Source organism: Phyllostomus hastatus, unplaced genomic scaffold (genome assembly GCF_019186645.2).
Source record: "Phyllostomus hastatus isolate PE091 unplaced genomic scaffold, TTU_PhHast_1.1 phas_scaffold_755, whole genome shotgun sequence".
NCBI lineage: Eukaryota > Metazoa > Chordata > Mammalia > Chiroptera > Phyllostomidae > Phyllostomus > Phyllostomus hastatus.
The window spans coordinates 11,529,676-11,549,546 of NW_025334039.1; the positions used below are offsets into that span (position 1 = coordinate 11,529,676).

Genomic DNA, 19,871 nt, shown 5'->3' on the forward strand with positions numbered 1-19,871 from the left:
ACTTTAAAATTGTTCCTTATCCTCTTTTCCTATACTTCCCTACTGATGCCATTAAGAAGGGAAGTGTGATGTACATATTTATGGAATTGACAATTGACCCAGGTTTTCATCAGGTCAAACGAGTTGTTCTGTTGCCTTGGCAGCAAAAGAAAACATAAGGCAGGCGAAAGTTAGCTGTCTGCTCTCTGGTTAATGATGCTTGCGTGATAGATGCTTTCTTAACATGCACTATCATTATGATTTCATTATTATTTTGTGTACCAGACCCTGGAGGTGCATATTTAGAAACAGAGAAAACAGTCTGAACAAATGTGGAAAAATTCTTCCCCACCCACTTGAACTATATAAGAAGCACAGGATATCTTTGAATGAGGGACATTTTCAGTTGGCCATTTTGACACCACCTCACAGTAAATACCTGTGTTGGAGAATGGAGGCGGGGCTTAGGAATGAGCAGACATGTCTGTTGTACATACTAAGGAAATGAGCTTTAAAGGCAGAATCTAATGGCCTTGGGGTCAAGTCAGAATGGTTCTGTATCAAATGTTTTTATAGCCACTGTGATTTGGGGGCTGTCTTTTACAGCTCATCATCTGAGAAAGGGTTTTATATTCTGCAGGCCTATTAGAGAAAGGATGTTTAGCAAGGCTGCTTTTTAGGTTATCTTTAATTTCTATAATGTCTCCACTACCACGCATTGTTATTATGATTATATTGATAGTCTGTGACTATTGTTTGAATCCAATTCCCAATCGAAATAAAGATGGCTTTATTTCGGCCACCTTATTTGGGGGCCATGCATTTTCTTCCTGGTCCAGAGGTTTGTGTATGTTTATGAATGCATTGGTAGAGGCTCTCCTAAGTGGTAGCCTCTGAGTAGCACAGGTTCTAATTGGCCTAGGGTGCAGACTGCAGCCGCCACCCTCTGTGATGGGGCTGTGAACAAGTTTTCCCAATGAGTCAGTGATTTGAAAGATTTACCTATGGGGGAGGGTGAGCTATGGTGAATTGGCTATGGTTTCAGTCTCAGCATTGCAGCAGCTGTCAAGAGTTTCTCCGTGAACCCCCTTCCAGAGCTGCTGGCTATTTAAAATTTGACTTCCTGGGCACCTGAACTGGGTCCCCTGCTCCTTAGAACAATGCTTGTGTTTACTTTGGATGCCTTTTCCTTTCAGATGAGCCCCCGCTGTGCTAATCTGGCCCTCAAGCACTACCTGCTCAAGCCAGTTCAGAGGATCCCCCAGTACAGGCTGCTGCTAACAGGTGGGCATCTCTCGCAGTTTGCCTCTCTTTTCCTGTCACTCCAGTAACCCCTTTAACTACTGTATGGATTTACAGATTGCTTAGAACCTTGCATGTACATTGCCTGAACCTAACTTCTTTTAGTTCTCTGGTCATCCCTGTGCTCATTCTCTGCTTTGGGCATTTATACATCTCAATTATTTTGCTCAGAACTTCTTTTACAATCCCAGCCCCACAACCCTGCATCATTTTACCTGATTAATGTTATTAACCCTAAGAAGGTACTTTCCCAGCCACTCAAGAATGAGGTTTAGAGGCTCCTTCCCACATGAATGTGTATCCACTCTCACAGCCGTAGGCACTTCAGAGGGTTGTTACAAGGACTGACTAATGAACTGTGTGCTTAGAATAGTGCTTTGGTCATAGTGTGTTCTAAATAAGCACTCGCTGCTCTTAGTACTTAATGGCAGTGGTGTCCTCATAACCAACCACCACCATCATCATTATCATCATTGTTGTGTCTGGTCATTGTTGTCTATATCTTCTGCTTGACTGTGAGCTTCAACATTACAAGGCTATGTCTTTCTGGTTTACACTCTAATGGTAGAATGGGAAATAAGAAGGAGAAAAATGTTTTTAAAAAACTGGGATTTGAGTGAGAGCACACATTGTGCTAAAGACTTTATATTCATTGACTCTTTAAACCTCCATCATAGCCACTACATAATATGCATAATAATATGTATATCACTGCATATTATTTACACAGATAAGATAACAGGCTTTTAGAGATTAAGTGGTTTGATATCACAAAAAAGCTAGTATAGTCTCAGTACCAAGCACAGTACCCAACACACAGGTCCTCTGGAGTATTTGCTGAAATGTACTGGATGTGCAGTGACTTAATAGATGTACCTAATGTGCCTTAAGAAGTTGGTCAAAGTAGACAATTATACTGGAATGCCACCACAACTCTAAATTTAATCTGTTGTATTTGTTTTTATTATTTTTCTTTTTTCTTTTTGTTTTTTTCTTTTTTATGGTATTATCTGTGATAATGTTATGCAGATAGATGGTTTCTGTTAGTGTTCTTAAGAGATGGCATACATGCTTTTATCCTTAACCTAATCTCTCTTTCTCTTAAACTGAGAGCGGTATTGGAATGAAGTAGGTGAATCTTGGAAAGCCAGGATTTTCCTGCTTCCCTTTAGGCAAAGGCTTTCTGTCTTCTCAGCTGGCCTAGTGAAAGACAAACTGTTGATAAGGAAGGCTAAGAAGGCATGTCTTTCAGCCCCAGGGCTTGCTACCCTAAGTCTTTTTACTTAATTTGAATTTCTAACTGTGAATTGGGCTCTAGATTTTTCACTGGAATGACATAAGTCAAACGGAATAATTTGAGGATATCCTGTCCATCTGTACTTTCTTTCCTTTGCTTTTGGATGAGATTTAGAATACACAGGACAAAAGGAAGTACCCATGCGTGTGTTGTGTTTTTGCTAGATAAATTCAGTGCTGTATCATAAATGAGCTATTGAACGGCTTAGGCTATTTCTACAGCTGTGGAATTTAGTACTGTTTTTAGTGGCAAAAGACAACTGTGGTTTTAAAAGCTATGATTTGCAAGAGGGACAGAGCAAGGTTACGAAATTTTCATGTAAAAATATTTTCCCCCACACTATGACTGATCTAAGTAAAAAAAGTTAACACATTGATTTAATTTAGGTTTCATGCTGAGTTTGATTTTAATTGATTAATGGTGAAATAGCAAATGCACGTTTAAAAATTCTCTCTCTTTTTTTAAGATTTTTATTTATTTATTTATTTTTAGAGAGGGAAGGGAGGGGGAGAGAGAGAGAGAGACAGAGAAACTTCAATGTGCGGTTGCTGGGGGTTATGGCCTGCAACCCAGGCATATACCCTGTCTGGGAATCGAACCTGGGACACTGTGGTTCCTAGCCTGAGCTCAATCCACTGAGCTACGCCAGCCAGGGCTAAAAATTCTCTTGAAGAAAACGTTTTATTTGTTTCATAACCAATATAATGTGAGCTTGGGGTCATTTTTCATTTTGAGCTGTCTCTTGTTTAATCTTAAATCTGTTTCCTTCTTTGTTAAATTGGAAAAGTCTGTATTATTTAAGCAATGCACTTGTATGTAGTAAACCCTCAGTATTTGTGGATTGATTGAAGGGTAAAGTTGTAAATGGCTTGTTCAGGGTTAAAAAGTCAGGACTAAAGTGAAAGAAAGAACATAGACTTTGTAAAGAAATAACATAGATTTCATATCCTGTGCCTTTTCTGCCATTTATTCAAATTTTTGTCTTCCACGAACCCTGACCTGAAGTCCTCTGTCCCCCTCGAAGCCGTTTCTGATCACTCCAGTTCTCCTTGATCCTTAGTGTCAGTGAACGAACTGGGACTTGGTATAAATATCTATCTGATGCCTTGTGAATTGGGTGATGTTTGTATGATTTGAATATTGATTTCTTAATTTAATTAAAAACTTTTTGAGGTTAAGGAGTGAATCTTTTACTAATAATTTAGTATACCCCAATATATCTGGGTTAATTTTGGATACCTTGGAAGCTTTTTCAGAAATAATTGTAGTTGGTTTTAAGCTAGATTTAAAACATCCCTTTCACAAAAGTATCTTTAGCCTAAAGGAAAACAGTGAGACAGATAGTTTCAGAGAGATGAACAGTCCCGCCTGAAGCAACACAAATAGCAGTGAAACAGGCTAGTAAGCCAGAACAAGCAGAAAGGGGGAATAGGGAAAATGAGACATAGTTAAACAAGCAGTTTGCAGCCATCTAGTAAGTCCTATCTTTCCTAAACCAAGGATACTTCTAAATAAATGGTTTGTACTTCTCCTCCGCAACCAGAGGGTAAATAGTTTAAATCTCTCTACTCAGGGAGATAGCAGAAATTCAATTAGTGCCGTTTGCCATCCACACCCAAGGACAGATGAAGTTAAGGGAGTAAATCTCATTTTGCCATATCAACATAAAGCTGATGAATATTTTACTGAGATCCTCCCCCAGTACCTCCCCTAGATTCCCAGCCTTTAAAACCCCTCAAATCAAAGGTCCCTGGGCACACACTTCCTCCCAGGAGCATGCCTGTGCCTTTCTCTCCCACCCACTTCTTCCCCCACAGGCACGCATCGCCTAAACCCTAAGGCACCCCTTGAGGCTTGCAACCAGGGAGCAGTGGGCAGCAGCAGCTTGCCCTGGGCTAACCCTCAGACCCTGTCCCCAAGGCCCCCTTCCTCTCTGACTTTATACTGAGCTGAAACAGTCCCACCAAGGCTCATTTCTTTCCTGTAACGTTTCTGGAGAGCCAAAGCAGCCCCACCTAGTCTCTCTCCTGTTGTTTCCAATATCCTAAGCCCTTCTTTGTTTCACCATCCTCAGCTTTAATAAATATGCTTTCAAAAATCACCTGGGCTTGTGTTGTGAAATCTTTCCTACACGAAGTCAAGAACCCACGCGCTACCAGCTGGCCCTAGGCAGACCCGCCCAGGGCCAGGCCCCCTTTCCCGTAACAGTATGATATGATCACAAAATCCTGAGGAAATAAGGGAGTTGATGCTAAGGGTTTGTTTTATTTTTATTTAAAATTCTGATTTCTAGTACTCATCTTTTGTGATATTCTAATGGCTCCCTACTTTTGCACGATATTTCTGCTAAGTGCGCCTGTCCATGCACTTAGATGTTTAGAAATTGGATTTTAAGTCTGAAGTTTGTATCTAAAGCATGTTAACTCAGTCCTCAGCTTTGGACAAATAAGCTCAAATACTTATCCTGGGAACAACCTTGTGAGGTAAGTACTTTTATTTCCGTTTTATAATTTGGAGTAATTCCAAGTGCACAGAATATACTGGAGAAGAGAGGAGGAGTGAGACTATGTGAGGCACCCCTGACAACTTTGATTTATTAATGAGTTTAAGGCAGAGAAGGGGAAGGATTCCTGCCTGACTCAGTGTAAGTAGATTTGTGCCTGCTCCGTGTCTTGGGAAGGGAAGATTGAGAAATGCAGAGATGAGGCAGGAAGATAGGATAGCTCCTTTTGGAATCTTTCTTAGAAAAAGGTGAGTGGAAATTCCCAGACACAGGAGCCCTGCCCATACAGTGAGAACAACCATCTTATTGTCTTGCGTGTTTCCTCCAGGTGATAATTGGGTGCTTTTCTAGTTAGGTATTTTACTTAGGCTGCCATTTGTTCATTGTAGTAAATACTCCCAACTGAATTCTTGGTAGTATTTTTTAAAAGTCAGCTCAAAATAGGATCAAAGAAAAAGCATATATTGTATTGGAATGGTTCAGCTTACAATTCAAAAAAACAAACAAAAAAGTAAATTTAAGAAGGAAACTTTTAAATTTAAGCAGAAAAACTTACAAATTTTGCCCTTATATTGATTGGCTCCTCAAGGCCAGTTGATCTAGCTACATCTTTAAAGTGTGTGGGGCCCAGAACCTATTTGCAGTTGGGAGATCGGGGAACCAGGGCAGCAGAGAGGAAGCCGTGGAAGAAAACAGACAGACACAGTTACAGGAGCAGCATTAATTTTTCACCACTGCTTATTTCCTTCTTCATCTCTCCATCTCTTCAGGGTCAAGTCTGCCTTTATCATCCTAATTCGGTGTCTGGCATGGATTCTGGCACATGAACAGGGACTCAATAAACTGAAAGGCTTAGGGAAACAAATCTTGTTTCTGTTTATAAGGTTGAGAAGCCCTGTGCAGTGGTGCCAAGGAATGTTTGATGGATGGATGGATGAAATGCTTTTAAGAATAAAAACAATCTTCCAGTCACCCCGGGACAAATTTGTGGAAAGGACTCTGAAAGACTTCCCTTTCTTCATCTTTCCTTCCCCATAGGATCTGCAGACCAGTTTTTCCTCTGCCTTTGCTTCCTGCTATTCCCATTTCCCCTGTCGTGCTCCAGGCCAGGCCTTTCTTAACTCAGGCCAGATTGTGGCAATATCTTCCTAATGGTTATGCTACCTCTTACCATGCCCCCAGTCATCCTTTCATTCCTCCTCCAAGGACACCAGGTGTGTGGCCCTCCTCCCCCCCCCACCGCCCCCCCGCACACCAAGCAATTCTCTTTGATACCAGCCAGGCATCCTACAAGTTAATGCAATTCTGACACTATCTGCCTACAGATAGTGTCAGATCCTACAGATTAAGGGCTGAATCCTCTAAGGCTGCCCCCGTCCCACGTTTCAGATGTCAATTGCCTGTTCCAGGTTGTCACCTGTATTTCTAACCAACCAACTATAAATCTGGGTTCCCATGACCCCCTCCTTGGGTTTGATAATTTGCTAGAAATGGTTCACAGAACTCAGGGAAATTTATTTAGGTTTACAAGTTTCTTATGAAAACATGTGATAAAGGATGCTGGTGAAACTCCAGATGGAAGAGATACACAGGGCGAGGTATGTGGGAAGGGTCTCAGAACTCTGTGCCCTCTCCAGGCACGCTGCTCTCCCGGGACTTCCTTGTGGTCAGCGACACGGAAGCTCACCAAACCCTGCAGTTTGGGATTTTTAATGGAGACTACATTATGTAGACACGATCCATTATTAACTCCACCCCTACCTTCTTTCTACCCCTTCTGTCCCTTCTCCCCTTCTTGTAGGATGGAAAGTGGGGCTGAAAGTTCCAAGCTTCTGATCATGGCTCAATCCTCTGGTGACCAGCTTCATGTAGGAGCTGTTCAACAGCTCATCGGAAGTTACCTCATTAGGTCAGAAGACACTCCAATAACCTAAGAGAGGCATTTAGGAGCTCCGTGTCAGAACTAGGGTCAAAGGCCTGCTATTAGAAAAAGAGGTATTTCCAGTGCTCATATCCCTTATTAAATTACAAGGATTTCAGGAGCTCTGTGCCAGGAACTGGGAGCAGATATAGATACTTTTATTCCTTGTGTGTGTGCGTGTATATATACCAGACATACTTTTATTCTGCTTATTACAAAGTTGAAAACAGACTTATTCTACCATGATGATAGATTCATGCCATTATACATTTGTCCAAAGCCATAATATCTACATTACCAAGAATGAACCTTAATGTAAACTGTGGATTTGAGTGATTATGATGTATCAATGTAAGATCATCCATTGTAACAAATGCATCACTAGTGGAGAATGTTGATGGTAGACTAGGACATGCATGTTTGGGGCAGGGGGCATATGGGAAATCTCCATTCCTTTCAGTTTCATTGTGAATGTAAAACTGCTATAAAAATAAGTCCCTATTTTAGGGGGCGGGGAACTTATCCACAGTATAAAGGCTGCAGTTTATAACCCCAAAGTGCCCAAGCTTTATTTTCCTTTGCTCTTGTAGGTTTCGTAGTCTTTCCTGAAACCTATCCTTGAAGGCCAGATTCCCTCTCCCGTTAATCAATCACTAGCTCTCTGGACAAATATTTGTATGAGCTGGCCCTGAGCCGGACACCTGTGCACACTGGCAGATAACACGGCAGTGATCCCTGCCCCGATGGAGCTCACAGCGCTTCCCTCCCTTCGGGGCCACACTCAGCCGTTCAGGCTGCCGCCAAACTCTTCCTCATGGCAATTCCTAAAAATTATATTGATCTTGTCATTTGTTTCAGTGAGTATATTTGAGGACTTATGTTTGTAAGGGTCACTTTTTTTCTTTGAAGAGATCTTTTGTGCCTATTAAAAATATGTAAATATTATTTTTTTAAAAATGTTCTTCATTTTATACCATCTAGAAATGACATGCCTTTTTAAATTTCTTTTGTCTCTGTGTTATATGTAATATAATTTTTTTTAAAATAAGAATGCTTTCATTTGTGGAAAGTTACTACATTTGGTGTTGAAACAGGTTGAATCAGTGAGGATCATGGTGGAGAAAACATAATGAAAAATATAATTTAAAAATTCCTATGAAATATCTTTTCCACTTAGATATTTGAGAAGAAAACATTCCTTTGAACTTTGATTAAATTTGGATCAGGTACTTTCTTTGATCTTATTTAAATATTTCTGTTATAAATGACTTTAATAACATATTATATTACTTTTCCTATAATCTTTGCCGTTAGTCTGGGATGGTATTAACTCTCTCTAGGTTTTAGACATCTAGGATTTCCCATGTTGGTAGAAAATATATTAAAAACATCTGTTCTAGTGTTCTGAAGTTATAAATTTGAGCTATGAATAGGCTAATAAGCAGATTGGTAAAAAAGATCAGGATCAAATTAATGCATGACTTAAAAATAAAACCCGTACTGAAGAAAAAAAGCTTCTGCTAGGCAAGTATTTGTTTTAAAGCTCAGGGAGAATTGTTTGTACCAAAAGTCTTCTAACAATTTTTCTAGGGCAGAACTTGAAAGGTAGGGTTGTCCTGGGCACCAGCCAAAGTATTGAGTTTCTGGGGACCCCAAAGACCCTGTTACAAGGTAGTTTCCTTTGTGTAAAATAGGAGGGTGATGATATTCAGAATTTTTGTTGCAATGACCTCAGCTCTTGTTGTGTTGTAATTAATTTTTAATTGTAGTTGTGAATAAGGTATTTTGAGAGATGGTATTTAACAAATTATATCCATGATTTTAATACTGTGAGAAGATTTTATTATAATATAAGAGAGAAGATGTTTTATCTGCTTGTTTTATTAAATTATAGCTTTTAAATGTAATCTCACTTTCTTTCAAGAACAGGGGTTCTTATTGTTTTGTTTGTTTTTCCTGGATCCCTTTTGCAATCTGATGAAGCCTAATGGATCTCTTCTCAGAATAATTTTAAAAATTACAGAATAAAATGCATAAGATTAAAAGGAAACCAATTGGGATGAAATGAAGTTATTAAAATAACTTTGAAGTGTGACATAGTATATTACATGCACTTTTTAGTATGCAGTAAATAAAAAGACCTGGTGGTGGACTTATAACTGCCCTGATCAAATTTGAGGTAATGGTGAGAGTAAACAGTATTTTGAGATGTCTGCAACAATTGTAATGTGGTATTCAAAAAATGTGGTTTTTATGGTGACAGAGTCACTGGTATCGTTGACAATACTGTGGTTTGTTGCCTACATCCATAATAGAAGGAAATTCTATATTTCACTTAGAGGTTAGTGAAAATACTTGTTTATTTTTGCCCGTCCAAGTTTGCAGATTCCCCCTGAATTCTGCCCATGGACATTATTGTGAAGCCATTCTTTTTCACTTTTCAGCGTAGGTTTGACCCAGATTCCCTGCAGATAGTCAGATGCCTTTATTGCTAGAACCTGCCTTGCCACAGGTCTGACAAGCTGACTCTTGCTGGAGCTTCCCTCTTAGTGTTTCTCAGAATCAGGGCTCGCATCAGGAACTGTTCCAGTTGGATGTAAAACTGAAATTTGGTTAAATTTGAATTCACTTTGGAGCTGATATTTACTTTATTCTTCCCTTGGTTGTTCTCTGGGTAGTAAAATATACTAATCTCTGTAGACCTAAATTTGCTCTTTGTTGACAATCAGGGCAGTGGAGAGCTTCTTTAAGGGAGGCTTGACTGTGCCAAGGTCATTTCTGTACATTGGAGATTCTCACTTGATAAAATGGCAGGCCTAACCGTTGGAAAATGTGTCCACAAAGAAAAGCAGTTGTTTCAACCAATTCAGAATAATGAACGTTTACTTTTGTTGGGAGATTACCTATAGCTTTGACTCCTCCAAGGGCATTCTAGCTATGCCTAGCTAGTATGTCCTGCTAGAAGGAGACTGAGAGATTCTGTCCTTTGTAAGAATTGCTTCAAAATTCTGCCATGGAATGATCCTGGAGTCAGGTTTAGTTCTGAAGTTCTCTAAGCCTCAGGACTAGACTTATCAAAGTCTAGGATAGACCAGGGCTGCTTCATACGGTTATGCCCCCCTGCTGAAGTCTAAGTCCAGCCTGCACTCTGCTCACCAAGTTGGGTGCCCCTGTGAGGGTCTGCCTCAGCTCAGGACAAATGGCCTTTTCTAATTCACGGAAAAGCATGGCCTGCTTTCCCAGCCATAAATCTGTGAGCCTGAGAGCCCAGAAAGGTCACTTTTCTAACTTAGACAACTACTGTACGTTCAAGAGTAAGCTGTGTGCCACAAATTTAGGGAACAGAATTGAGCTAATATTCAAGGAGCAAGAGAATTAGAGAAGGGCCAGAACACTTTTTAATTAGACCCTCAAAATATCATTCCAAGTGCTTAGTAAAATATGAAGCAAAAAGTGATAACACTAATGGGAGTGTCAGTCCATCATAAATTCGGGATACATTGAATATGCACCAGACATTGTTCTAAGTGCTGGGATATAGGGATAATTAATTCAGGCTCCTTGTCTTCATGAAACCCACAGTTTAGCATTCATGCACAAAATGGTGCTTAACGCTATAGAACCATTCACTTAGCTTCTAACATATTGCTTATGGTCCATATTCTCATTAAGAGTGCTTAGAATTTTGGGACTTTATAGATACATATCAAAAAGTTTCTGTACATAGAAATAAATAGACTACATTATTAAAGAATATTCTGGGAGGGAAACATCAGCCAATACTAATTCTAAAACTTCAACAATTAAAGATACATGATACCATTGCAAGAATATACCTATTGATTAAAAAATAATAGTAGTTATTCTATCATTGGGATAGAGAGGTACTGGAAATAGACCCTGTTGTTTGTAAGAATCTAATGTGTGACAAAGTAGAAAATGTAAGACAGTAAAAAAAGAAAGTGTTGTTTATTCAATAACCTGTTAAAATTTGAAAAATTAAGAGCCATGTATCAATGATACACTAAAAACATAATGAAAACTAAATATACATAGGCAGAGCACCAAGGATTTTTAGGGCAGTGAAAACACTATGTATGATACCACAATGATGGATACATGTCATTATATGTATATATTTGTCCAAACCTGTAGAATGTACAGCACCAAGAGTGGACCGTAATGTAAGGTATGGACTCTGGGTAGTGATGGTGGAGGTTCATCAGTTGCAGTAAACGCACCCCTCTGGGGCGTGGGGGTTGTTGATAATGGGAGAAGCTCTGCGCATGTGGCAGCAGGAGCTACACAGAAAATCTCTGTGCCTTCCCGTCAGCATTTCTGTGACTGTAAAACTGCTCTAGAAAAATAAAGCCTTCATTTAAAAAAAAATCACTAAATGTAAAATATTAAACTACAGGAAAATCAGAGGAAGATAAACTTAAAACTATAGTTATCAGGATTAAAATGTGAACAAAAAATTCACGTACAAAAATATACTGTACATAATAAATACACAATGGCAGGTCTGATATCCTCTGGATTGCACATATTAACTAAAACAAGTTACCAGTTCCCTTTTCCATATTGGCAATAAAAACCTACAATACACAAAACTAGCAATCATTTAGTAAAAGAACTATACTCCTAGACTTACAATGATGTTTGAAATTGGTATCTCCCTTTAGGAAAGGTTTCTTGTGCTATATCAAGTACTAAAAAGAGAGAGACAACTTCTTCCCATTGAAATCAAGAGAATAATTGATCAGTGTTACTTGCAATTAAAATAATCACACAACTTACTATTCAAACATGTTACCTTTCAAGAGTACAAGGGGGTGCTATTTATAGTTATATTTGGGCAATAGGTATTCATCAAAAAGAATCATTATGGGCAAATTAGGATTTATGGCCATTTATTTAAGACAGCCAAAACAAGACAATTTAAAAATGAATCAAAAGTCTAATAATAGAATACCGAAATACTGTATAATATATTCCAGTGATGGTATGTTATTCAGCTGCTTATATAGGGAAAATCTGTATGGATGGGCTAGAATACTTTAAATGGGCTATAAAATCCTATATATTATTAAAATTAAGTAAAATCAAATATTTATAAAAACAGAAGGAAATGTTTTTAAATTATAGTATTTTAGAGAGCTGTTCATGGTTGAGTTTTCTCTGTTACTTAACTTTCCAAATTTCCTATAATGCATCTTGGAGTTTATTACACAACCGTGCTTCATGATACTTTAGAATGAGAATCATTACAGTTTTTCGACCTAGTCCATCATACTTATTTTATGTATGAGGATTCTGACATAGAAATGCTACAGGGCAGAGCATGGCCAAAGTCACATGCCTCTACTAGACACGGCTGGACTGAGAGTAAGAATCTCTCTTCTCACTTCCAACAAGGGCTGTTAATCGCTTCACCGAGCTGCCTTGAACGTGGCAGTATGTCTTTTAGCTTGACAGTTCATCTTGATCTTGCATATTTAAAATAATCAGTACTTCATTTCACAAGTCAGATCATTATAAATTGCTTCTTTTAAAATTTGAAACTTTAACAGACAGTTATCCCTTTCTAGTCTGGCTTGTGTGATTCCAGAGGGAGTCAGTCTGCAACAGTAAGTGGTAAGTTCTTCTGTCCAGCGTCAGTCAGCGTTTTGTGGTGACTTTGCACTTGCCAGATATCACTGAAAAAAATAAAATAAAATAAAATAATTTGAAACTTTGGCAGACAAGCTCATGACTAGGCTTATTGGATCTTTGGATCTCATAATTCTGTGTGTGTTGCTGATGCCATTACATATTTAGGGAGAAAGGAAGAAATCTGGATAATACAAAGCAAGACATGTCCTTAACTTCAAATTAATTGACTTTGAAATGTTACCCCTCCTATATGCTCAGCCATCCCCATTTCTCAGCACACAGTCCAGGAATCTGACTGGCTGTTGTTGAGTTAAAAAGTCCCAGATTCTCACAGATGACTCATTTTTAGGAAAGGTTAATTGTACTTTTGAATAGCTTTCATCTTTGAGTTAATTATTCATTTACTGTGTAATCAGGGGTGGTAAGGCTTACTGGGAGCCCTTTTACAGAAAACTTAGACCTCTAACAAGATGCAGCATGTGTTGGGTCCTCATGCTTTCAGTCTGGGCTTCAGAAATTAACCTGCATATCCCCAGAGGCTGCACTTGGCCACAGAGGGGGGTTAATTAACGTCTATTAGTCACTGGTGCCACCTGGTGGCGAGAAAGTACATATTGTGGTGCCCATGCGTGCTGCACCGGCTTTTTTCCCCCAATAAGAAATAACCTCAGTAGTATTTGCAGCATTTTTATTAGCGAAGTTTTGAAAAATGAATAGTTTGGCTTGGCAGAAGCAGGAAAGTCATAGCCTGGCAAATTGAATTGACTGCCCTCCTCATTTTTTAAAAATGAAACTTCCTCTAGGCTACTAGTTCCTAAGTGGTACGTAGTAAACAGTTCCCTGTGACCAATACAGGTGTGTCTGTCTGGTCTCTTTTCCTGGGTTGTAACAGTCACTGGGGCAGCTGGTGGTTTCAGTGCCTCCCATCTGACTCAGGGTCATCGACCGTGTTCTCATTCTGCAGTGAAGGCACTGAGTGATTCCTATCTTAGCTGGGGGTGGTGGCGGGGGGGGGGGGCGGGGGGTGTCAAAGGATCGTCGTCTTGAAAAGGTGAAAGTTTTCACAAGGATGTACCGCAACAAGATGCCCTGGAAATACTTTGGGACGTTGAATTTTGAATGTTTTTAAGATTGTTTTCTTAATTGGCAAGGGCAACAAACCTAACTCCATTACCTCTTTGATTAATAATATCATTTTGTGTCATCTTAGTGGGGGGTTTTCTCTTCAGCCGATGTGTGTGTTTCCACTCTATTCCTGAAAGTTCAGGTTGGCGGACAGCAGCTGAGCTGGAGTACAAGGGGAGAAAATGCAACTCAGAAGCTTATCAGGCTCAGCACAGTGATTCTGAGGTCAGGATTTCCTAATACGGACATCTTTCAGTAAGCTCTCTTGCTTGGTTCAGAGAAATGTCTCAGTTCTATATTAAAGAACAAGCATTTAAGTAAGACAAAGTAGGAACTTGCCATGAATCTGATACTTAGGTAAATCTGTTTTCCTTTCCACACTCTTAAGCTACCTAGAGGCTTTAAGGGATATCACTTTTGATAAATGAGGTAGCCTAGACTTTGAGAACATTTAAGAAGACCATTAAATTTTTCCCCCAACCCTGTCACCCTCATGGAAAAGTCAAATATTTAGACTCATCAAACATGGCTTATATATGGCATGCATTCTGAGTGGAATCAGAGTGAGATTCAGTTAGTTTTCATCTTCAGGTAGAGCTAAGTGTAATGTACAATCAATGTATTTTGTTAATGTTTGTGGTTTTCTTATCTGTTTGGTTGGAAGCATACTCTCCAACTTCCGTGTTCAGATTACTTTAAGATCTAAATTGCAAATAATGGTTTCTGCCAAGATAGAACTTGTACTGTGGTGCATGGAAGCTTAATGTCATCATACACAATATCTCAGTATGGCTTCCTGCCAATGCTGGGTATTTATATTATGCATGTCTAGACATCGGTTTTTGGATTACCATCTCAAAGATGTAGAGTTTCAGCTCTTGGGTGTGTGTGTTTATGTCATGTATTAACTTTGAAAAGCTGGCACTAACACTCAGGTTTCCTTTTGTTCCTTTCAGCATGATTTTATAAACCCATGGGATAAAAATGATATATTCCAAAATATTGTTAATGGAGATTGAGTCTAGTAAAATTGCATTCAGTCTGTTAAATGCCTTTTCTTTTCTCATTTTCTCAACCCCCATTGTCATTAGGTTTGGTTTCAACCTTTATTGCTGCTTACCTAAACGAAGACACAGTTCAGTCTGAAAACAATCTTTTTTTTTTTTTATTCTAAGTAAAGCATGTCTTGTCCCTTGTATGTAAAGGCCCCGGCTAAGTGCTATGAGAGATAGACAGGTGAATCAGATGTGAGTCCTGCCCACAAGAAACTCTGAGTCAAATGAAAACCAAAATGATAGAAGGCATAAAATGAGTAAGTGGCAGGTAATGTATTATTCAAAGGGAGAGAATGTTTTTTTTTAAGTGGCAAGATTGGTAGGATAGGAGGAATTTGAGATGAGCCTAGAAGAATATGAGGCGAGTTTTTATGTGCAGAGACAGGAAGGATTCAGAAAAAAAGGGAACATTAGAGACCAAAACGTGTGGAGCCAGAGAACACTTGGAAAATGTTTAAGGAATTGTGCAGGATTGAACTTGGCTGAGAACAAAGGGCCTGTGTCAGGCAGTAGCAAGAGAGAAAATCAGAGAGGCAATAGGGACCGTGCAGTGGGGGACTTGAAATTCCAGGGGATGGAGCTTGTTTTAATTTGATAGGAAATGGGAAGCCATCCAACATTTCTCAAAAGAGAAGAAAGTGTTACCTTGAAATCCTATCACCATATTTTGCTGTGTATAATGTGCACTTCTTTCCCCAAATGTTTGAGGAAAAAATAAGTGTGCCCATTATATATGGGTAGTACCTGAAATACCTTGTATCTGTTCTTTGTGTTTTGTAATTATTTGTTATGCAAAATTTCTTGTACCATAATATGTTAAAAAATAAATGCTAAAATTCCTTAATAGTACAGAAAACAGGTATCTAAATATAAGTAAATAAATAATTGAATCAAAGAGGTAAAATGAAAGAATTTTTTCCCCTGAAAACTTGGGCCAAAAACATGGGCTCACATTATACATGGCAAAATACAGTACATTCCTTTGTGCTAAAGATTTACTAACTATAACCAATGAGTCACTATATTAGAAGAGCTCATTTACAGACCATCTAGATCAGGTTTCTCAGCCGCAGCCCTATTGACCTTTTGGGTCAAATAATCCTTTGCTGTAGGGCTGCCCTGTGCATTTGTAGGACATTAGGCAGCGTCCCTGGCCTCTCTTCCCCAAGTTGTGACAATCAGAAATACCTCCAGACATTTCCACATGACCCCTAAGAAGCACATTCTCCCCCACTTGAGAGTCTAGTGTATTGCGTTTCTGTGGTTCTGGCATTGTTAGACTCATAGACTGACAAACCTAAGAGTCCCTTAGGCATTTGATCTGTTAATATTTGGAATTTTGTGCTAGACATATATCCGATCTTGAGATTAAGGTCGTTCATGTGTGTTGGAGTAAAAGACCTGAACTATGCGTGGAGAGACCTGGATTCTAGTCCTGACTCTGCCACTAAGAGGTTGCGTAACTTGGGTGAGACCCTGTGCTCAGTAGCCTGATTCCTCATCTCTACGTGTGTGACCTCTAAGGCTCTTTTCAGCTCTGACTCTGTGTCCTGAGTTCAAACTGATTCCAGGGTTTTATTCTTTCGTATTTTAAGAAAGTTAGCACAGGTTGAACAGCATGTATATTAACCAACAAGAAGGACTGAAATACTGAATAAAAAAGAAAAGGGTTTTTCTCCTTACTGCTTTATTGTACTAAATACTATCATTTTTTTCATTTCTAGATTATTTGAAAAATCTTTTAGAAGACTCTGAAGATTACAGAGACACTCAAGGTAAATAAATTTTGTGATCTTATATATTGCAGAAGTTTTTATATTATGTTATTTGAACCTAGAAATTAAAAATATAACAAAACTTTGTTTTATTTTAGGCAGATTAAAACAGAACTAAAGTGGTACAGTAGAGCTAGATGCAGATAATAGTACAGGGGCAAGAATAGCCCGTGGTCAGTCGGCTGTGGGAGCCAGTCTGGTGGACCCCGCAGGGTGCGGGTCAGGGAGCCTCATCCCCCTGTGCTCAGTCCCCTTTGCCAGATGTAAGTGCGCATTCTCTAGATGGCCACTGCTTTCAAAGCAGGGGTTGAACCAGTTAATCTGCAAGGTCCTTTTAAGCTTTAAAATCATGAGGCCATGAAGAGACCGAACTAAACAAATCAAGGACAGTGGTTAAAACAGGGTATTGTTCTGGGACTGTTTAATGACAGGCATTAGCCTTACCAGCCTCCACCCCTTATGCCCGGTAGTACTTGAAGGGAATAGTTTATTACAGTACAATGGACTCATTGATATTCATGGAATATGTACTGTGTGTGTGTTTTTGTTCATGGGATAATCCATAGTGTGTGTGTTTCTCTCTTTCACACGCACACTCAAGGATTACTTCTGTTCAGGATAGTGGTGGTTTTTTTTCTGTTTATCCCCATACTACCTCTTTCAAATGTCATATGTATATCTCTTCATTTCACATGTACATTTCAAATGTATATCTCTTGTTGGAATATGCAGAAACTGATTAAACAAGTCCATATGCATCCCGTTAATGTTATGAATTTTTATCTTATTCTTGTGCATCCTTTACACTTTCAGATACAAAACTGAACAGGTTTTTAACCCATTTGGTAGAGATTCTTATTAATTCTTTTAATTCTTTTACTTCTATTTCCCTAACATCTATTTGGAAATGTTATCCTTTTAAAGGTTTTTTGTTTTGTTTTGTTTTTTTTTATAAGGAAAAGTTTGGAGTGGGGGATATGCTTCTTGTCTTTGGTGAACATATATAATCTAGTTGAAGAAAATAGCCTGCCCAGCAGACCAAGAACAAAGCAGATAGCTATAAAGTCAGGATGTGCTGAACAGTACAGACTCATTTGGAAGAGGAAGACAAGGGTGAAGACTGAAGAGACAGAGCTTCACGTAGAGAGAAGTGGGACTGGAGCCGAGCTGAAGGATAGGCGAGAATGAGAGTGGGCATTCCAGATCAGAATCTGTCTTGTGAAGATAACAATTTTAAACAGATATTAGCAAGTAGGACTTCAAGAAAACATCTGTTCCAGGGCTTCTGCCTTCAAGGATGGTGAATTATTAACTTCATCCTATAGATAAAACCAGTACAGGGCCAGAGATTAAGGAGCTTCTTGAAAGGAAATTGCACACTTCAGTGAAAGCATAGTTAGAATAAGCAATAAACTGCAAAGTGCTCTGTATGGCCACAGGCATGGCAGCAAGGTGGTGAGCAGTTGTAAATAAGAGTGCCTAAGTGTGAGGGAAAATGAGACAAACACACCTTTGGAAGGTAGGCGGAGGAGTTAAAGCAACAGGGTCGCCAGGGTATCTAAAATGGATGACATGTGGGGATCAGAATTACAGAATGGATGGGAGAATGCAGCTTGGAATTTAGGTGACCGAACAGCAGCAGCTTTGTCATTTCCTCCAAAAGCTTCTCTCCCTGCCCACTTAGAGTTCATGCAGGCGGGTCGGGCCTGGTTAGTACTTGGATGGGAGAGTTCATGCAGGCCAAGAAGCAGATTTGTGCCTGGGGTCATCTCTTGATATCTGTCGTGATGAGTGCCAGGTGCAGTACATTCTGATATGGGATTGAGGTCTCTATAAGGAAATACTGCTTTCTTTTAATAATGGTGATACTAATACACTTGTATTTAAAGAATGTAGAAACCTCCCTGGCTGGCATAGCTCAGTGGATTGAGCGCAGGCTGCGAACCAAAGTGTCGCAGGTTCATTCCCAGTCAGGGCACATGCCTGGGTTGCAGGCCATGACCCCCAGGAACCGCACATTGATGTTTCTCTCTCTCTCTCTTTCTCCCTCCCTTCCCTCTCTAAAAATAAATAAATAAAATCTTTTTTAAAAAAAAGAATGTAGAAACCTCCAAAATTGGCACTAGAAAAAGAGTTTCTTGGTAGGTTTTAGTTGCTGGACCAAATTGATCTTTTGGGTGTTTTTTTGTTTGTTTTTTGTTTTTTCTTTAGGATTTTTGCATTAATTTGTAGAGCGAAGGGAAGGTGGGGGAGATAGACAGAGAGAGAAACATCTATTGGTTGCTTCTCACACGCACCCTGACCAGGGACAGAACCTGCAACCCAGACATGTGCCCTGACTGGGAATCAAACCAGTGACCTTTCGGTTTGCAGGACAATGCCCAGCCAACTGAGGCACACCAATCAGGACTTTCCTTTTTTTAATTATCGTTTTGTTGATGGTTGCTGTCACTGCCACACCAGCCTCCGGAGGGTATGTCCCCTCTTTAGCACTACTGGTTTTTCTCAGTGAGAGTGCAGCTTTCATATTGTTCGGTGTAACCTTTGTGTGGGTTTGTAGTTAGTACTACAGCATGTTTGGCATCCTTGGCTCCTACCCACTAACGGCCAGGGGACCTTTCCAGTCAAGTGACAGCCAAAAATTGTCCTTGCGCATGTCCAAGTGTCCCTTGGGGAACACCACTGTCTGGTAGAGGACAGCTGTAGCCCAAAAGGAGACAAAGTTCAGGCCTTTTTTTTTATAGCTAGTTACAAAGATGATAAGACTGGAGCATTCAAAAACACTTTGCTAAACACAAGGGTTTAATAAAAAGAATAAAATGTCGATGAAGCTGAATGACTCTGCTTACAAAATAATGCTGTGATTTCCTAAGGCCTAGTATGCTTCCATGTGGCATTTCTTCCCTCTCGGGATCAGACTGAGAGAAGACAGCTGAGCCCTGACCCTCTCACATGGTTCTTTCTTGTCTTGGGTTGGCCACAATTTTCGTTGTTTCCTCCTCCCCCTCCCACATAAGATGGCTTTAGTAGCATTTAGTTGTCTTTAACTTCACTTGAAACAATTTTGTTAGATTGTACTGTGACAGCTGTCATATCGGTGTGCATTTAAAAAAAACTTATCAAAATTGGTGAATTTTTATATAGCCATTTTAATATTGAAGATGGAAGAAAATAAGCAACATATTCGGCATCTTATGCTTTGTTATTTAAAGAAAGGTAAAAACACAACTGAAAATGCAAAAGAAGACTTGTGTAGTGT

At 39.4% G+C, this 19,871-nt stretch overlaps 1 protein-coding gene and 1 non-coding gene across 3 annotated transcripts in view; both read left to right on the forward strand.

Moving 5' to 3' along the window:
• The window catches only part of FGD6 (FYVE, RhoGEF and PH domain containing 6), a 112,480-nt gene that overhangs the window by 69,685 nt on the left and 22,924 nt on the right, over positions 1 to 19,871 (forward strand). For both annotated transcript variants that reach the window (XM_045826518.1, XM_045826519.1), the window contains exons 8-9: positions 1,176 to 1,263; positions 16,562 to 16,612. In XM_045826518.1, the coding sequence (XP_045682474.1) occupies positions 1,176 to 1,263; positions 16,562 to 16,612 (139 nt within the window). The remainder of the gene's footprint in view (positions 1 to 1,175; positions 1,264 to 16,561; positions 16,613 to 19,871) is intronic.
• On the forward strand, positions 12,570 to 12,701 carry LOC123810760. The gene has a single exon (XR_006784312.1). It is a non-coding gene; the product is annotated as a small nucleolar RNA SNORA56 (small nucleolar RNA).